Raw genomic sequence first — 14,508 nt, forward strand, 5'->3', positions numbered from 1 at the left:
TTTGTAAATTCAAATGTCCAACACGCTCCCAAACGTAAATGTATCGAAAGCGCTTTGGTACGTCCACTGAATGCGACCATTTGGTTCACCTATGCGTATCACGTTTGAAATATACAGATTGTTTTTTTTGAAATGAAGAGATGTCATCAATTCACTAACAAATTACATATATATTAATTTATTGTTATGTAAATTCATCTGTTCTTTGTAATTTGCATGAAGTTGGAATGTTAATTTATCTGAAAGGAGCTAAATAAATTTCCATAAGCAATTTTTAAACTTTTAATTTCACATCTATGAATGTCCAAAATTGGACTTTACAATTCAAGGTAACCCAAGCAGACAATAAATAGATGAGGAGGGAGGGGGCAGTATCCAATTTATTTATTACATCCACTGGTAGCAGCCTTAAACTTCATAAAAAATGGGTAAACATCACGAACAGTATTATTTAAAAACTGATTGCATTTTACATCATCAAAACTTTACAAAAAACTGATATATCATATTTTCCAAGGATTACAGTTTAATTATGTGTATGGCTTGTATTTTCAGCTTATTTTAGGAATAAAATTCAGGCGTAGTATTAATTTCTGTTAAACCAAGTAAGAGAATGTCCTTTATCTATGATATATTTATTGTAAATTCTAAAATAAGTTGAAAAATCACATTTCCATTGTTTATGTTCAACTTAATTACACTCAGAATAAATAGCATTGCTTCAGAATGACAAGACCGAAAGTGTGCAACATCAACTGCAGTATTAGAGTCATAAGCGCAGAATTCATGAAATAATGGTCGTTTGGTAAGAATTAGGAGTTACCAAATGTTTCCCGACAAAAAAGCTCCTGAGAGGGAGCAGCGAAAAAATTGTCAGCTTTCCCGATCCATACCCATCAATAAATTATGTCACGGATTTGTAAAATCTCTGCACAAACTGTGACAGATTTAGAACTTGCCCTGGGCCTTTGCCAATGTCCATTTGAATATATTCTTCCAAGTTGTGGGTGTTGCCTTAAAAAAAAGATACTAAGTATTGCGAAAGTATCCGAATTTGAGAACACTAACTGGAGGATGTTATTGCTGGGTAATTTGGTGGAGGTTTTATCCAAGAACCGTCAGGTCGTTTCATATGTCTCCTGTCAGATGCAAACTCCTTTATAAATTCTACCGCCGGAATAACTCGAAAGTATCTATACAATTACTCATTAATATGCGATATTGACATTGTATTGCATACCTAAAATAATCCGGTTTTAAAATATGGTCCGTCCGAAATGTCTCAGTAACATATTTGTGAACATAGGTCGGAAACGGTAATTCTGAGTCGAGGTCGTACACCAAACACTTTTCCGGTTCTGGATGGTAAAGAAAAATTACGTGGTAGTCCTAGAACAGGTATTAAGAATATTTTTCTAAAAAAATATCCTTGCCAACCCAAATAACCAAACGGTCCTCGTCTTTGCCAGCTCGCTGTCGCCACAATGGCACGGTTCTGCTTGGGTTTGATATGAAAACAACGAAACACTTATTTATTTCATTGCAGTAGATTTTGTTGACTACTTCTGCCAATTTATAAATATTTTCCTCACTAAAACAGCATTTTCTGTTTTTATTTAATTGAGTCACTTAATAATGTGCATCAAAAACGTACCAGTAACATGAAACATAGGAACAGTCGCTTTGTTTGGGAAACAAATTCAGTATGGTTTTTTTCGAGTTGTCTGAACCATCTTGCATTACACGGGTCTGGGGCTCGTTGGCCATTTTACTGCGAATTTATTACTATAACTACTTTCCTTCTTCACGCAACTACTCCATTTTCAAAACGTAAACACAAATTTTTTGACATTCGTCATTTTATCTTCTTCTTTAATTGTATATGAACATATTTATTTTGCTGTTATAAAATAGCCCAACCAATGGATTGAGAATTTTAACTATGTATGCATAGAAAGATCCAAAGTTTCCAATGGATTTGTTGTGGCGATTATTTTAATTACAAAAAAGTTGTGAATTTCAATTTTATTGGTCGACTTATCCTTGTGCCCCGGTCAGCAGAAGTAAGAAGAATAATAATTATCAAAGAATGAGGAAGTTCATTGTCGGATAGAACTCTGTGGTGGAGCATTGCACGCGGCGGTTTAACCTCCGTTCGCTCCCGACAGAATCCCTTGTATTTGTCCCAAAAAGTTTGATATCGGTTTACACGATGTGGATTTAGTGTTTTGAGTGTTCAGTGTACGTTTTAAAGTGATAATCGTCGTCGGCCCCGTCGTTTTTCCCTGTTCACGCCGGTATGGGGGCCGAATGGGCCCGGATGGTCCGTGGTGGAAGCCGATTTTTTTGGTATTGGTCAGAATCGTTTTTTGCTAGCTGAGCAAATTATTGGTTATTTTTCTTCTTTGTACAAGGCGGTCATTGACCAGAAGCGAAAATCCTCGACAGAATGATCCTAGCGAACGAGCCCAACATTTTTTATGAAACGCATAATTGAATTGAATTGAATTGTCGGATAGGAGCAGTTTTATGCTATGGATTTGTTTATTCTAACCTTAGCAATACGGAAACTGTGCTTGGCACAAATGAAAATGGCAAATATGTTGAATATTGGAAACGAGGAATCGCCAAAAGAAGAAGTAATAAAAAAACTACTCCCCTTGAAACCAGCCAGAGAAAACGGGTAAGTTTCACGGAGTAGGAACGAAGCAAACCATATAAAGAAATTTTCATTAGATTGCTGTTGAACATTCAGCATAACAGCTCCAAGAAACACGTACGCATAGTTATTTGCGATTTCCATTGCTCGGGGAACGTTATAGCTTTGGCGACGAACGAAGGGCAAATACACATCATCAACTTTTTATTGACGAAATTTTGGGCGTTACCACAAATCGAACGATGCACTTGTTTAAAGTTTTCAAAGCGCGCTGAACTTGAATTACTAATTAGTAAAAATGATGGGTCAATAAAAGTAGTAAATGCTAACTCTGGCAACGAAGTAGTTAATCTCATCTATCATAAATACCCAGTTGCAACAATTTCAATTGCTGATTCCAATATCTGCGTTTCTGCATCAAAACATGAGGCTGTTATCTGGGATTTGAAAAACTATGTTAAGTTACAAGTCCTCGCGTTGGCAGACAACTGCGTATTAAAATTTGTAAGATATAATTATATTTTGCAGGCAAAATGATTTTAAAATACTATTTAGGTACATTTTATACCTGTAAGTAATCATATCCTTGCTTGCTTTCAAGATGATGTTATACAAATTTGGCGGAGTGACACTTTCAGCAGTCTTAAACAATTTTCGCCTTCAAACTGGCATAATTACTCAGTGAAATCTGTCTCGCTTTCAAGGTAAGGCTTGCACTTTAGAAAGTTAAAAATTTTTACACTTAAGTTTTCAGAAATGGTCGAATCATGGTGGTTGGCGGATATTTGCCAATAATAGCAATCTTCCTCTTGGACGTTTGGAAGTTGCTCAAGGTGGTCCACCTGCCTGATTATATCAAAACAGTAAAGGAAGTTCATTTGATTCCTAGAGATTTCGATGGTGGTTCCAACAAATTGTTGATAATATTGTCTGGCAAGGGAGTGATATACTTCTATGACATGCAAAAGAACCTTATAGCCTCTGAACTGAGATCAAAGTGTGAAATTGTGGGTGTTAAAATTTGCGAGAACAAAGCGCATTATTTGGCTTGCCTATTGAGTTCGGGAGAAGTTGAAATTTATGACATCACTCAATATGTAACCGAGAGTGAAGGCACGGTGATTGAGAGAGTCCACCAAAGTAGTTCAAAAATTAAGCTGAGGACGTTATCGAAAAGTAGTATTAGAGAAGTCAAATACCAGGTCAGTTATTTATAAGATATTGATTTTTATGGACGTCAGCTGTTTTAGATCAATGAAGTTCTTCAAGTCGACAAAATTAAGTCGGTAATCCGCGAATATCAACAGATTCCTGATGTTTACCGGACTGTGTTGTGGGAAAAGATTCTGGAGCTCCCGAATAACAGAAAACTATATAGCACTATTGCTAACAATGTTAGCATAGTGGCGTTCAAAGATTTATATTCTAAATTTCCTTTGGAAGATGCCGCGCTAGTTAAATGTCTCAAGAATTTGTTGAATAATATAGTAACATGGTGCCCATTCTTCGCAACCGTAAATTATCTGCCCGTGCTTTTATTCCCTTTTGTTAAGGTGTTTCATAAAAGCCCCGTAATCTGCTTCGAGCTGTGTTGTACGATAATAAGTAAGTAGAGATAGTCCACTGATGGTTAGCTGCATTTCGCTCAATAGAGGGTGTCAAATTTCAGTTAAATTAAACTTAAGTTTAACGGAGTATATCCTCAATTTTTTTAGTAAACTGGTGCCAACACTGGTTTGAGTACCATCCGCTCCTGCCCATGAACGTTCTGGCAATGATAGACAACTTATTCATTGAGTATGATCCAGACTTGTTGAAGCATTTTCGTGAAATTACTTTACCTTCGAGCGTTTATAGTTGGTCACTATTGGAAACGGCATTTTCAGAGGCTTTAACAGCATCCGAATGGGTCAGATTTTGGGATCAGGTGTTAATAAACGAGCCTGCTTTCTTAATATGCGCGGTGGTAGCCTACAACGTGCTTCAGAGAAAGGCACTGATGAGATTGAACTTGCACGATCTCGTTAATTTTTATCACACTTTGAAACCTGTAGATGTTAGGAAACTGATCTCAAAAACTTACCATATTTTGAATAATACCAGTGAACGAATGCATCCTAGACAGTACCTGAAGCCGTTTAGACGTTTAAGCCGAGACACTTATCCCGATTTTCAAGAGTACCCGCGAACTACCGCAGATTTGCAAATGGGACATTTGAACTACTTGAATAGGGAATACGAAAAGTTACATAAGGAACGCGATTTACTTATGGGACAAGCGCGGATGGCAAATTCGGAGGGGTCTTCCCATGTGGAGGTACAAGAGGAACAGAAAAAAAGACTTAGAGGCAAGTAAAATCTGTGCCTTGAGGGGAACTAAAGCAATAATATAATTCAAACTTAAAATTTTGTAGAGGTGGAAAAAGCATGCTTGGAAAATATTAAGTCATACCAAGAAAATTTAAAAAAACAACAAGAAAATTTGTTAGAGATGAGGCAGGAATTGTTGCATCAAGAAAAGGAAATGATAGATGATACTAGTCAGAGGGGGCAACAATTCATGTTACAACGTCAAATGGATGAAGCCAGATTATTATTGGACAAATTGCAAATAAATGATAACTTAAACCAAATTGAATTTATGAAAGTTAAGGATAGGTTTCTTCAGAAGAATTTAGATATGCTGAGACAGAAGCAAGATCTCCTTGATTTACCAGCTGGTGATAAAGCCAATGCGAACATTGCCAGCCATGTTGCTCTGTTCCAAAACGAAGCCATGAAAATGAGAAACGAATTAGAAAAGGTTGAGAATAAGTCAATACTTGATCCCTTCCTAGAATTAAATTATCATTTTACATTGTAGGCTAAAGTTCAGTTAAACAAATCACCAACAAACTTTAATGTTCTTTCAGGAATATCTGCCATAGATAAAATAATAGACAAAATTAAAAATGAACTTGCAACAGACGATCTCAGAATGGAAAAGCGGAATGAGTGTGTATCGAAAGTATAATAAAAAGTTTTGTTATATTTTTATATTTTACATTTTGGTTTTTTGAGGTAAAAGGTTTAGAAATTGAGACCCGAGCTTTGCAAAGAGATGTTTCCAGATTGCTGAAAGTTTTAGCTGACAATCACAAGAAGAACACTTTCAATAATGGATAATTTATTTCCTTTTAAAAACTTTGTCTATATTATGGGTTATTTAAATATACTTTTATTTATTTTGCCTTAATTTTTTTTTATATCAAATTATAGGTCGGTGATTCGTTTCAACAAGTAGCGCTTCTAACTTAAAAGTTATATCGTCGTTAATATTTACTTGATGTGTCCAACAAGCAGCTAAAAACATTGCATTATCTTTGTTCTTTTCATGGGCGATATTTTCCAGAATGAATTCTTTCATCTAAAATATCATGATTAGTGAGGGTATTCCCCTCAACATTAAAGAAGCTTTACTGTAAATTCTTTTTTATAAGCAGTGGATATGTCCGATATGAGATTGGCAATGGAGGCAGCACTTAATGACAAAAACACGGGTTTGTCATTACCATGAAGTTGGTACAACGCCTTTGTCTGATTTACCAATAGTTCCAAATTCTCCCAGTGCACCCTAATATTCTGAACAATGGAATACAACTCGTTCACAGCCTCTTCGAGATGGGAACTGTAGGTCGCGCCAGAATTAGCTTTTATTGACGCGATTTGTTTGACGATCCTGCATCCTTTGATATGCCACGCGTTCCATTTTTGAATATTGTTATATAGATCGGCTGCGATATCGCGAGTCACTCTAGGGGTACCCGTCAAATTTCTGGAAGGAGAATTGTTTGGGCAATCCGGCACTAAAATAATTTATTTAAATTCTTCACATTTTTGTGAACAGCTCGATTTACATTTAACTGGTGAAAATCCTAAAGCCTCATTCAAACTTCGCCTCGCTTTCATATTAAGAATATAAGGACATTCATTTTTAGCCAAAAAAATATAGGTTAGTCACAAAAATTCACAGAACACGAAACGACTATTTTCCTACCGGTTCCGGAGATATGACGTAATCGGTTGTGGCATCCATTTTTATTTCTTTCAAAATTTTGACGTTGCGCTATATTCGAAAATAACATGGCGGACTTTTTGCGGTCGTTTTTATTCGACCATCAGACATTAAAAACACGAAGGAAGACGACAACGCACCAAGCGGCAAACGAACGGCGAGCGATGGGCGATTACGACGCTGCGAATGCCTATGACGAAACGACCGAGAAGCAACTCCACAGACAGCAGAATAACACAAAGACCCTAGTGATAACGATCGACAACGAGATAGCTGAATCGAAAGAAGATCTGCATAGCCTCGGCGAGCAGATTAATAGCGCGGAAGAGATTTTTCCGAAGCGATGGCAATTATACCAGGGTTTGAAAAAGACGTGCCAAGATCAATGCAACGAAATGCAAAAAGAAATCGCCAGGTATGCGAAGAATGACCAGAAGTATGCATGTCAACTTCACAGTGTGGAAGAGAGACTCGAATCGTTGCAGTACGTCATCGACGAAATGAAGAGGGTGCAAGAAGAATTGCAGTAGTTGCGAATAATTCTGTGGTTTAAATTTATTCTTGAAAAATTAGTCTTTTGTCCCAACATTGCTTTAGTAAAATGGCTGACTCCAACGACAAGGTTGTATTCGAAGACTTAATCCAAGTCGTAGTTATAATAAATGTCGAACATAACAATGGTATGAGTTTCGTTTCTTAACTTAAATTTTGTGTATAATAAATTGAAAAACTGCCTTATTGAAAAACAATTGGTTAATCTGCAATTTTACACTCGTCTGCGTTGTAGGTTAAGGATATGTGTTTCCATTTCTCTAGGAGGTGCGTTTCGTCGATCTCTGACAATTCCTTAACCATTTCCCACCCCCTCGTCGCAGTAGTCAACACGTATGTGTTGTTCGGATCTTGGAGATTCGCGTAAGCTCCCATTACGATTGACTGAACCAATCGCGCTGAAATGCATATCTAGAAACGAAACCTTGGAATAAATACCGCGCACAAGCTACATAAAAGAAATGCTTATTACATTTTTTGGAGAACTAAATTATAAGTTAAATCGTCCCTATATTTTGTGAAGCAAAATTTTATTTATTTAGAGGGCGGCGACTACCCGTTACTACCAATGACAATCTTATGTATGTAGAATACCTAGTAAAGCTGATGGGGCTAATAACTTTTTTTTCTACTCCCGTCTGTAAAACATCTAATTACGCACCGATCTAGCGTGCGGGAAGCGTCGCTTTACCACGTCAGTTTCGTTTCCCACGAATCCGAGCCACTTTGGACATTTTCGAGATTTTACCGCACGGGTTTGGGGAGCAATCGGATGTTTTCGGAGATATTTCCCACGCTTTGAATTTTGACGTTTGTCAATTCTGACAGTGAATGTATTCGTGTTGTTTTGGGAAAATGTACCCAAAAAGCAACAATTGTAGAAAAAGTATAGTATGCAACACGTTCGGTAAACTTCTTAACTCACTCATTTATTAAACACTCTTCCGCGCGTGTGAAATAAACTCGTGAGTCAAATGCCGTTTACCGCACTTGTTGCATAATATACTATGGTTGTATATGGTTGCAGTATCGTTATAGTGCGAATGTGAGCCACTTGCGACATTTTCGTCATTTTAGTCACTGGTTTGGAAGCCATTGCGTGTTTTCGGAGATTTTCGCTGCGGTTTATACTTTGAAAAGCGTCTGGAATGTCTGGGCTTTCGTGTTTCTTCGTAGACATGTAAATGGATTTAAAATTTATATTTTTTGGTTACTTTGGTTTTGATGTGCATGCTAAAGATGATGAATGATTTTACTTCAGGAGTCAACATCACGGGTTAATTAGGAGTGTTGTACTTTCGTTTTTGTCAATTCGGTCATACGTCTTAAAGTTAGAAACGAATAGTCGTAGCAAAAGTATGCAACACGCTGATAAACTTACTCGGTATATTGAGCCAAAACAAATTCGCGGCTGAAATGGCGTTTAATAAATATGAACATGTAAATAAAATTTATTCATGTAATAACGAAAATTCTAAAGTAATTTGAATCATTCATTAGTTGCCACAAAATTTGGAAAATTTTCCTTTTTTTAAATGTACTTAATCTGTGTTTTAAGTCTACTTTGAAATAACAAGTAATATGAATGAATGAATTATGATACTATTTTTTTAGGAGCATTTTTTTTAATCGTTAGACGAGACTTAAATATTTTGAATTTGGAATATAAATTTTGTTTAAAGAAAATATTGTTTAACCATGAAATAATTAGAAGAACTATATGGTTCAATAAAGTAATTAAATTTGAATATCCCATATTTTTCCTGTTATATCAATGAGCTAAAAAAAGACAAGAATCCTCATTAAACTTTGTTTTTCTCCTGTACAATTTGCCTGGCTTATCTATCACGCCGTTGCTTGTCTCTAAAAATGTTTATACTGATAATACAGGAACTTATACAGCAACTGCGAAATTTTCTTGAGGAGGTCAGGTCGACATGCGCACGCATTGCACTGTAGGCTATGGAATTGACTGTCAGAAACATATAGATAGATAGAAACAGAGAGACCCTCTTTATGCGGATAATAAGAGAACTTATTCAATATTCAACAACCAACATGGCCTACAGTTCGTCAATAAAATTGGATGCGCCATTTTTATGGCAGTATTTTCTCAAAATATTTCCATGTCTCATTAAATCATTCAAGAAAAAAGGAGTTAAGTGTGTGGATATAGTTTAGAAATAACATGGCGCAAAGTGCAGGTTAGTGGGTAAGATGTAGAAGCATGAGCGGAAGATCATTCCCATCCCTACGAAAATATCATAGTCACCTAAGGGGCATCAATTTTTACCGTAGTAGGACCACTATATTATCTAATAGCTATTTGATCGGCACCAATCCTTTGGGGACGCATCTGTATAGTGTTTATACTCACTGGGCATTGTAATAAGTATTGGTAAACTATAAAATGATAGACGGAAAACACAAATCACAAGCTACTTGACCAACAGCGACTCCATACAGTTCGTGATTTGTATGGTAACGGCCAAGTAGCTATTAGATAATATAGTGGGTGTACCATGGTAAAAATTGACACACCACAGGCTGCATTGCCTAACCTGCACGTTGGGCCATTGATGAAAAATGGAAATTCGATCGCTTTACCTTCAACAAATTAAATTCCTGATCGGGCACGTCCCTAACCGATTTATATCCTGCCAGTACGTAGGCGCCGTTATCGATTTTGCCCGATTGGAAGATCATGTATGACATTGCGATAGCGAGTTCGAACAAATAACATGCGTGGTGCGTGTCGCCGTAGTCGATCAGAGCCGTGACGGTCCATCGCCCGCCGTTTTTATCGACGAGGAGGTTTTGTTCATTAACGTCGCCGTGAATCAAGCCTTTCTGCAGGGTGTGTGATTTCGCGGCCACCCTTCTCGTGAATTCAGAGATAATTTCCTCGAACAGAATCCTCTTATTTTTGTCCCTGACAGCGTGCAGGTAATTTGTGAGGTTAGGTACTTCTCCCAGTGTCCACGGTGTTTTATAGTCGTCGTAGGCTGGATGACGAAAACTCTACGGATAGTAGGACATAAATAGTTAGATACAATAATAGTTTAGAACCAAGGATGCTAAATTGTTGAGGATCAGAAATAGTGTTGTTGATTCCGTTTCTTGACAGCATTGTCTGTATCTGTTTGCAGTCTAGAAAACAATTTCGTTTAAGTTAAAATCTTATTGCAACGCAACAGACGATGACATTGCAATTAACCAAACAGTCAACTACAGCAGGTTTCTTTTTTTTTAAGTAAACATTAACTAAAGTATATCTTTTTGAAGTGGAAATAAGCACGGTTCTTATCTATCATAACCGCAAAAAGAACTTTATGATTTCAAATTTGAAAAATTGCCACTTATTTAACAAAAGAGTAGGCACTTAGTAATATAAAAACCTTAAGAAAAGCCTAAAAAAGAAGTAACACCTTTATAAACCTACGTCAGTTTTATTTACTTCCACTATAATTTATGCTATACACTCGTGGTCGTTCTTACTTGCAAAACTGAATCGATCCGAGCCGTCAGCTGACCTATCTGGAAAAGTATTTTGGAATCCGACTCTATTTCGTACAATATTGTACCCTCGATGTATTCCAATAATCGCGCTATATGGCCCCCACTGCGCAGATCAATTTTCATGTGTCCTTTCCCGTCGACCGTCAACACAGGCAGGGGGCATTTTACGTGGTTATTGTCTACATAGGAGAAAGAGGGCTTTAGCTCTATTAGTATATACTTGCCTAGTTAGCAGATAGTCATTAGCGAGTGTTAGTGTTAGTAAAAGAACACCCAAAATTGACGTCAAAAAGGCTTTTTGTCGACGCTACAAAAATAAGGTCTTTTAAAAAGTATATTGTAACAGAACTTTTAGCAGAATCTGTGGTTTAGGATGCTAAAATTACTCGCACCTATAAGTTAAAAGGTCCATTCAATTTGATAATATGACAATTTAAATGGAGTTATCAACCGACAAGAGAATTCCGTAAGTCGCATTGTTGAAAAACGACAGAAACCTGATTTGCAATTGACTGCTCTAACGTAAAAAGAAGCGACTTAGATTTAGTTAATACATATTTTTCAAATTTCTTAAACTTATTATGCTATCATTAATCACAAGGCGAGCAGTTAATGACGTCCCGTTGAAGACCTTCTGCTAACAGCTTGCCTTTAAAGACACCTCAATTCAACTAGAAATAGCATAACCATTGTCAAACATTGATGTGTTTTTAGGATTACTTTCCTAATCCATTGAGTCATTGAGAGACTTCTTTTTTTATTGCCAAGTTGGAACCACAGTTTTCACACACTTAACAAAAAGTCATGATTGTGAAAATATTGGTATAACACAGTTATTATTAATTGAGGCCATTGTATGTATTGTATGACAACACTTTTGAACAGCATCAAGCATTCCGACGCGTTGAAACAATCAATATCGATATAGCTAAAAAATCGCGTTGTTTTATGAAATGGCAACGCCGATATCGGGAAAATACGGAAAGAGCGGCAACGTCGCCGAATGATGATCGGTTCTAGCGTCGTAATACGCTCCGAATGATTTTTTCGCAATAATTTCAAAAACAAATCTACTTAGGTGACGAAGGAGCTCCGTTTGAGCCTCAAACAGCAGTTCTTTTTCCGAATCCAAAGAGTTGACGATCTTCAACACATAACCGCACTTCACCACTTTGCCGATACGTTTGTTATTGTTTATGTTGACGTCGACGATGACGTGGAAATTTCGATCGTCATAACCGTTCAATTCTCTGGCGCTGATAACTTGTAGCCCGTAGAAATTGAATAGGAGTTTCGCGATTTCATCAATTGAGATCTGAGGCCGGCTCATGGCCGCCGCTGATAATCCCGTCACTGACAGCTAGCCTATTGCGACGTCAAACTACTAAAGTCGGGTCAAATGATTAGGTCTTAGTTTTATTGAATACCTAAACGAAGCGAAACAATTGACTAATTGCTGGCGTATATGGCTTGAACTGTCGGAGAGGGTTCACCAATCGATAATACGAAAACAAATATGTATTTAGGGATACGCAGTGGCGGAACGAAAAAGAAAAGCGATAACATTTCTTTATCTTTCATCTTCATATTTTAGAATACGATATATATTGTAAGAGAAAAACACTAAATATAACCATATATGTCTCATGACTCATAGTAATAAAGCCAACTAGATCATCTCTATTAGTTGTTCACTACCGGATCTACCGTTTGAAGAATTTTTATTTTTCTCACAACATTTTTGTCGTCATTTTTTATTCTTGTAGCAGATTCCATTGTGTAAAAGGAATATTACAAACTCCGCTGATTTGCATTGTGGGTAGAAGTACCGACGGCTATGAAATTGAATGTTAGAAACATATAGACAGATAGAAACAGAGATATATAAGCAATGTTTATGCTGATAATACCGAGACTTATGAAGCAACTATGAAAAAATTGAGCATTTACATTCAATATGCGCTCGTTTTAAATGAATGACCTTGCGGCATGCGACAAGCAATACCATTTCCGCTAACACATCGTTAATAAGTTTGGATGCCGCATTTTTATGACAGTATTTCTCAAAAAGAAGCTGGGGTATGGAGAACATTGTTCAAGAAAATTACTGTAGTTTTGTGAAAAAATAATTTATTGAATATAGAAAATTTGTGAGTGGGATTCCTGTAAAAACCATCTTTACATATTTTAAATTAACCTGTACAGAAATCAATAATCACTCGTGTATAGGGCCATTTTTTCACAGTTTTGATGGCAAGACAAGCTTCACCGGACCTAATTTCATTTTACTTATTTTAAAGTAACTCACCGCGCGCGAGATGAGAGTTTTTATCTTCTGTTTTCCTTGGTAACGCTCTAGTCGCGAAAACTATTGTTTTAGTAGAGTAACCGCGAGTAACAGTAGAGTTTTTCTTTGTGATAACTTTTGCTGATCAAAACCGGCCGGCCGTATCCATACAACCCAGCACGCAAGCAGAAGTGAGCCCTTTGGAGAAGATATTTTTTCTTTAAATTTCTTCTTTGTTTCTGCTTCGCATTTTTCCTTAGTTAATGTTATTGATATGCATATTTCCAATATTCCAATATGTAACTTCGGAATTTAGCAAATCAATTAGTTTTTTTTGTTATCGCACTAATTTTCATCGATCGACTTTACGCCAGTTTATCGATGATGTTTTAGATAGTTCTACGGATAGACGCACCGCGTTGACAGATTTTCATTTCGCGTCGTTATAAACATTGAAGTGGATATCTTTTTTTTCTTGCATCATCATTTATTTAGTCTCGCTGACTTCCTACCCGTTGTTACTTCAGATTTACGGTAATTGTATTATGCACATATACATCTAATTTCTGTCGCTTTAATTATTTTGAATTTATAAATGGCAACTAAATACGAACAATATCAGACTTTGCGCCAAACTGCAGTCAGCCGCATAAAAGAATTCTGCACTACTGCAAAAAAGCCGACGCAGATGAGACTCAATAATAAGATAAGAACAATAATTTTATGTCATGTAAGCAACGATTTTTGCAAACAGCATAATCTTATCGTTGGTTTATTGCCAACGGGAGCTGGAACCGACTTTGAAGCCGAAGACAGGGTGCGGTCTGAATTTGAAAGTTATCTTTACGCCACCAAAGCGATTTATTTTAAAATTTTTGATAAATCTGTTACCACACCCGAAACTTGAAGTCATATTAACATGTTATCTTGACAAAAATTGAACTGTTAACATTTAGTGGCGATATTACTATCTTTCTTTCTTACATTGACATGGTTGTTCATTCTTTGACTTTTTCTTCTTTGACACTTTTAAAAATCGGTATCAAAATGGAAGATTAATTGGTTCTTCTCATTGGTTATCTATAGATAATACCCCAAAAATAAATTCAGTCAGTCCTCAAAAACTAAAGAGTTTATTGGACACCTTTTCAGATAATTCGGGAGCATTCAAGAATTTGCAATTGGCTGTTGGCCTGTGGAATTTTATTTGGGTTGAATTGGTTCTAGGACGTCCGGACATTTCATTAGCTGCCAAGTTTGAAATGCATCATCATTCAATATATATATATATATATATATATATATATATATATATATATATATATATATATATATATATATATATATATATATATATATAGCTACTGGCATCGGACTAACCGACTTGTATTGCAAAACTAAGCCTGAAAAAAAATTCGATTTTCTCAATCCGCAACT

At 36.4% G+C, this 14,508-nt stretch overlaps 4 protein-coding genes across 5 annotated transcripts; 1 reads left to right on the forward strand and 3 right to left on the reverse strand.

The window, feature by feature from the left end:
- Positions 1-291: 291 nt before the first annotated feature.
- LOC132708280 (protein N-terminal glutamine amidohydrolase) lies at positions 292-1,892 on the reverse strand. The gene is made up of 5 exons (XM_060680505.1): positions 1,655-1,892; positions 1,438-1,591; positions 1,241-1,389; positions 1,069-1,193; positions 292-1,014 (listed from the first exon to the last, which is right to left on the reverse strand). Exons 1-5 carry the CDS (start codon positions 1,765-1,767, stop codon positions 905-907), a joined length of 651 nt encoding a protein of 216 aa, XP_060536488.1. The 5' UTR covers positions 1,768-1,892; the 3' UTR covers positions 292-904.
- Positions 1,893-2,030: 138 nt separating this feature from the next.
- On the forward strand, positions 2,031-5,860 carry LOC132708278 (TBC1 domain family member 31). Of its 2 annotated transcripts, XM_060680502.1 has the most exons (10): positions 2,031-2,349; positions 2,415-2,683; positions 2,737-3,163; positions 3,215-3,363; positions 3,414-3,861; positions 3,910-4,264; positions 4,375-5,007; positions 5,074-5,462; positions 5,523-5,666; positions 5,720-5,860. In XM_060680502.1, the coding sequence occupies exons 2-10, from the start codon at positions 2,535-2,537 to the stop codon at positions 5,822-5,824; spliced, it is 2,799 nt and encodes a 932-aa protein (XP_060536485.1). In that variant the 5' UTR covers positions 2,031-2,349; positions 2,415-2,534; the 3' UTR covers positions 5,825-5,860. The 2 variants fall into 2 exon arrangements, with proteins under 2 accessions (XP_060536485.1, XP_060536486.1); XM_060680503.1 differs by lacking the exon at positions 2,031-2,349 and having other exon boundaries at positions 2,381-2,683.
- Positions 5,791-6,712, reverse strand: LOC132708282 (cyclin-dependent kinase 2-interacting protein-like). The gene is made up of 3 exons (XM_060680506.1): positions 6,556-6,712; positions 6,119-6,504; positions 5,791-6,065 (listed from the first exon to the last, which is right to left on the reverse strand). The coding sequence occupies exons 1-3, from the start codon at positions 6,605-6,607 to the stop codon at positions 5,907-5,909; spliced, it is 597 nt and encodes a 198-aa protein (XP_060536489.1). The 5' UTR covers positions 6,608-6,712; the 3' UTR covers positions 5,791-5,906.
- A 743-nt stretch (positions 6,713-7,455) lies between these two features.
- On the reverse strand, positions 7,456-12,721 carry LOC132708279 (hydroxylysine kinase). Its single transcript, XM_060680504.1, has 4 exons — positions 11,859-12,721; positions 10,764-10,963; positions 9,873-10,286; positions 7,456-7,676 (listed from the first exon to the last, which is right to left on the reverse strand). Exons 1-4 carry the CDS (start codon positions 12,112-12,114, stop codon positions 7,467-7,469), a joined length of 1,080 nt encoding a protein of 359 aa, XP_060536487.1. The 5' UTR covers positions 12,115-12,721; the 3' UTR covers positions 7,456-7,466.
- Positions 12,722-14,508: the final 1,787 nt, after the last annotated feature.

Source organism: Cylas formicarius, unplaced genomic scaffold, assembly GCF_029955315.1.
Source record: "Cylas formicarius isolate icCylForm1 unplaced genomic scaffold, icCylForm1.1 PGA_scaffold_10__41_contigs__length_53128322, whole genome shotgun sequence".
In the NCBI taxonomy this organism is placed as follows: domain Eukaryota; kingdom Metazoa; phylum Arthropoda; class Insecta; order Coleoptera; family Brentidae; genus Cylas; species Cylas formicarius.

What these genes read in the sequence shown, in the direction of transcription:
- LOC132708280 (XM_060680505.1), bottom strand. Translation starts at nt 1,767, where the DNA reads ATGGCCAACGAGCCCCAGACCCGTGTAATGCAAGATGGTTCAGACAAC. An exon ending in TCCTATGTTTCATGTTACTG is followed by an intron (nt 1,592 to 1,654) that starts GTACGTTTTTGA and finishes ATGCTGTTTTAG; the next exon opens with TGAGGAAAATATTTATAAAT. An exon ending in AGGACCGTTTGGTTATTTGG is followed by an intron (nt 1,390 to 1,437) that starts GTTGGCAAGGAT and finishes TACCTGTTCTAG; the next exon opens with GACTACCACGTAATTTTTCT.
- LOC132708282 (XM_060680506.1), bottom strand. Translation starts at nt 6,607, where the DNA reads ATGAAAGCGAGGCGAAGTTTGAATGAGGCTTTAGGATTTTCACCAGTT. An exon ending in AGGATTTTCACCAGTTAAAT is followed by an intron (nt 6,505 to 6,555) that starts GTAAATCGAGCT and finishes AAATTATTTTAG; the next exon opens with TGCCGGATTGCCCAAACAAT. An exon ending in CTTATAAAAAAGAATTTACA is followed by an intron (nt 6,066 to 6,118) that starts GTAAAGCTTCTT and finishes ATGATATTTTAG; the next exon opens with ATGAAAGAATTCATTCTGGA.
- LOC132708278 (XM_060680502.1), top strand. Translation starts at nt 2,535, where the DNA reads ATGGATTTGTTTATTCTAACCTTAGCAATACGGAAACTGTGCTTGGCA. An exon ending in AAACCAGCCAGAGAAAACGG is followed by an intron (nt 2,684 to 2,736) that starts GTAAGTTTCACG and finishes AATTTTCATTAG; the next exon opens with ATTGCTGTTGAACATTCAGC. An exon ending in AAATCTGTCTCGCTTTCAAG is followed by an intron (nt 3,364 to 3,413) that starts GTAAGGCTTGCA and finishes TTAAGTTTTCAG; the next exon opens with AAATGGTCGAATCATGGTGG.
- LOC132708279 (XM_060680504.1), bottom strand. Translation starts at nt 12,114, where the DNA reads ATGAGCCGGCCTCAGATCTCAATTGATGAAATCGCGAAACTCCTATTC. An exon ending in GGAGCTCCTTCGTCACCTAA is followed by an intron (nt 10,964 to 11,858) that starts GTAGATTTGTTT and finishes TCTCCTATGTAG; the next exon opens with ACAATAACCACGTAAAATGC. An exon ending in GGATCGATTCAGTTTTGCAA is followed by an intron (nt 10,287 to 10,763) that starts GTAAGAACGACC and finishes TACTATCCGTAG; the next exon opens with AGTTTTCGTCATCCAGCCTA.